Below are 982 nucleotides of genomic sequence, written 5' to 3'. Positions count from 1 at the left end.
ACTATGGGGTGGGGGAAGACAGTATATGTACACATGTAGATAATTATAGGACAAATAACACCACACAAAATGAAAATCAGAAAACAGCACAATAATTCACAAATTACTCATACACACAAAAGAAGCTCTTACATCTCTTCTCAAAGCATTCTGAAGTTGTTTGTGCTTGTTGCTAATTCGGCCGGCTTCTGTGAGGGTGGCCATCTGTTCGTGGCCCTCCTCCCAGTCACCGTCCACCATTGCTGACCCGAAGGTCTCATCGTTGAGAGCATCATATTCTTCGTCCTCAGGTCCTCCTTCCAAGCATCCATCATCGGGCTATGGAGAGAATAAGAGTTGTTGAGATATACAAGAATCCATTGCATTTATATGGTCTAAAAAAATGTTTAAGAACTCTGATCTATAACTTCAGCCACACAATATACTCAAACACTTTATAAGAAATACTGATGGTACACGGAACAAGCACGACTGGTTTTGGATAGAAGTCGTTTATTAATTTCACATGTGGGAGAATAAACAGTAAATTAATATTTGGGTATTGCTCTTTTCACCTATTAACAAAATATGAAGAGTCCATGACTCCTAAGACCCTATGATGTGTACATAAAGACCAACATGGTAGCCAACATGTGAGACTGTAATATGTAAAAAAAAATGTGATACATTTTGGTGTGGTAATTCAAGTAGATTAAGATTTTCTGACTGTTTTAGGGAATCAATTACTTTCATTATTTTAAAATGTAATACTAAAGTAATTCTATTAACTACTACTAATGCATTAAAGAAGGAGGAACAAAAACAGAACCCCTTTTTTGTGTAAATACCTAGTTCCTAAGAGTACACAAACTATGAGGCAAGTTGCAGATATAGCTATGGTGCACTCCCCTTGTCCCTTCAATCCCAAAGCAGCAGCAGCTTCATTGTAGATAATCAGCATCCCTCATGTTCCTCTTCCAACAGAAGGGTGACAAATTATTTA

At 37.4% G+C, this 982-nt stretch overlaps 1 protein-coding gene across 1 annotated transcript in view; it reads right to left on the bottom strand.

Moving 5' to 3' along the window:
• Positions 1-982, bottom strand: part of LOC119590602 — a gene marked incomplete in the record, with an annotated part of 14,232 nt that overhangs the window by 6,831 nt on the left and 6,419 nt on the right. Inside the window, 1 exon segment of the mRNA XM_037939280.1 lies at positions 133-318. Coding sequence (XP_037795208.1) covers positions 133-318 — 186 coding nt within the window.

Source organism: Penaeus monodon, chromosome 27 (assembly GCF_015228065.2).
Source record: "Penaeus monodon isolate SGIC_2016 chromosome 27, NSTDA_Pmon_1, whole genome shotgun sequence".
Lineage (NCBI taxonomy): Eukaryota > Metazoa > Arthropoda > Malacostraca > Decapoda > Penaeidae > Penaeus > Penaeus monodon.
This window is presented reverse-complemented; position numbering and strand designations above follow the sequence as displayed.